Genomic DNA, 2,158 nt, shown 5'->3' with positions numbered 1-2,158 from the left:
CTCTTCCGAGGTCTAAAGCTTTTAAGGGTTTGAAAGTTGCATATGAAAACACAAGGAGGACGAGACTATTAATGGCAGCCTCCGAGCCAAGAGAGTCTGCTTGTGCACTTTGAGCGATGGTTGGGAGTAGATGGAGAACGGCAGGTATGATGTGAGAGAGAGGTGTCTTAGCGGGACAGCATCCCTTCGGCCTAGGGTTGCCAGTTCTGGGTTGGGAAACACCTGAAGCTTTTGGGGGTGGAGCCGGGGACGGGACGGGGTTTGGGGAGGGGAGAGTCCACCCTCCAAAGCTGACGTTTTCTCCAGGGGGATCTAATCTTGGTCATCTGGAGATCAGTTGTAATAGCAGGAGATCTGCAGGTGCCACTTGGAGATTGGCAACCCTAGTCTGGCGTGCAGAAGGTGGCGGGTTCGGTCCCCACCGTCTCCCACTAAAAGGGCCAGTTTCCTAGGTGTTGTGAAAGACCTCTGCCTGCACCCCTGGAGATTCAGTAGAAGGCAGCTTCATGTATTCATGAGACTCCCGCAGACGTAGCACAAGGTGTGTAGTAGAGGCTAAGGGAAACGGCCTGGTGTGGTGGATAGGAGCAGCGGAATCTAATCCGGGAGAACCGGGTTTGACTCCCCACTCCTCCACATGCAGCCAGCTGGGTGACCCTGGGTCAGTCACAAGTTCTCTCAGCGCTGTTCTCTCAGGAGCAGTCCTCGAGAGAGCTCTCTCAGCCCCGCCTCCCTCACAGGGTGCCTGTTGTGGGGAGGGGAAGGGAAAGGAGATTGTGAGCCGCTCTGAGACTCCTTCAGGTAATGAAGGGTGGGGTATAAATCCAATCTTTCTTCTTGTAAATGCACAGACTCTAATCTGGGAGAACCAGGTTTGATTCCCCTCTCCTCCACTTGCACCTGCTGGATGACCTTGGGCAAGTCGTAGTTCTGATAAGAGCTGTTCTTGAAAAAGAGCAGTCCTCGAGAGAGAGCTCTCTCAGCCCCGCCTACCTCACAGGGTGCCTGTTGTGGGGAGGGGAAGGGAAGGGAAAGGAGATTGTAAGCCGTTATGAGACACCTTTGGGTAGTGAAGGGCAGGGTATAAATCCAGTCTCCTCCTCTTCTTCTTAAGTTGGCAGCAGGGGACAGGTATGGCCTCGGAAACAGATGAGCGAAGCCATCTTTGACGTGGGATCAAGAAGCCGAGAGGGCTTAGAATGAAGCTGGGCCACTCAAGTGTGTTCTGTTCTAGATAGATGGATAGATAGATAGATGGATAGATAGATGGATAGATAGATGATAGATAGATAGATGATAGATAGATGATAGATAGATAGATAGATAGATAGATAGATAGATAGAACACATGAAAATCACGTCCCACTGAATCAGACCCTCGACCCATCAAAGTCAGTCTTGTCTACTCAGACTGGCAGGAGCTCTCCAGGGTCTCAGGCTGAGATCTTTCATATCACCTACTAGGTCCTTGTCACACTAATAAGAAATTAGGGGCGGGAGAGGAAGAAAGGAGGCTGCTTGAGAACATGCTGGTGACCCGCTCCTGGGAGTGACCCCCGGCTCTGTGTTCTTTTCCTTTACAGCAAAGGATGATGGGAGCATTGCCGTCGCCCTGGGCTACACGGCGCACTTAGTCTCCATGATCTCCTTCTTCCTGCAAGTGCCGCTCAGGTATCCAATCATCCACAAGGGCTCCAGGTCTACCATCAAAGATAACATCAATGACAAGCTGACCGAGAAGGAAAGAGAGTGAGTGACTGTTTAACCTCTTTTTTGAGTGTGGTGCTGATATTCGGACAGGTTTAGAAAAAGCACGGGAATCGACAGCGGTATAAACACGCTCACAGTTTGCACGCAGAGTCTTCCGAGAGCCAGTTTGGAGTAGTGGTTAAGTGCGCGGACTCTAATCTGGGAGAACCGGGTTTGATTCCCCACTCCTCCACTTGCACCTGCTGGATGACCTTGGGCAAGCCGTAGTTCTGGTAAGAGCTGTTCTTGAAAAAGAGCAGTTTCTGTCAGAGCTCTTTCAGCCCCGCCTACCTCCCAGGGTGTCTGTTGTGGGGAGGGGAAGGGAAAGGAATTTGTAAGCCACTTTGAGACACCTTTGGGTAGTGAAGGGCGGGGTATAAATCCAATCTCTTCCTTTTCTTCCGCCTAC

At 51.4% G+C, this 2,158-nt stretch overlaps 1 protein-coding gene across 1 annotated transcript in view; it reads left to right on the top strand.

Annotated features, from left to right (window-relative positions):
- The window catches only part of UVRAG (UV radiation resistance associated), a gene marked incomplete at its 5' end in the record, with an annotated part of 56,867 nt that extends 55,114 nt beyond the window's left edge, over positions 1 to 1,753 (top strand). The window contains one exon of the mRNA XM_015406511.1: positions 1,584 to 1,753. Within this exon, the coding sequence (XP_015261997.1) occupies positions 1,584 to 1,753 (170 nt within the window). The remainder of the gene's footprint in view (positions 1 to 1,583) is intronic.
- Positions 1,754 to 2,158: the final 405 nt, after the last annotated feature.

This window comes from Gekko japonicus, unplaced genomic scaffold (genome assembly GCF_001447785.1).
Source record: "Gekko japonicus isolate JY-2015 unplaced genomic scaffold, Gekko_japonicus_V1.1 scaffold5254, whole genome shotgun sequence".
In the NCBI taxonomy this organism is placed as follows: Eukaryota; Metazoa; Chordata; class Lepidosauria; order Squamata; family Gekkonidae; genus Gekko; species Gekko japonicus.
The sequence above is the reverse complement of the archived record's forward strand: the minus strand, read 5'-3'. Positions and strand labels throughout refer to the sequence as shown.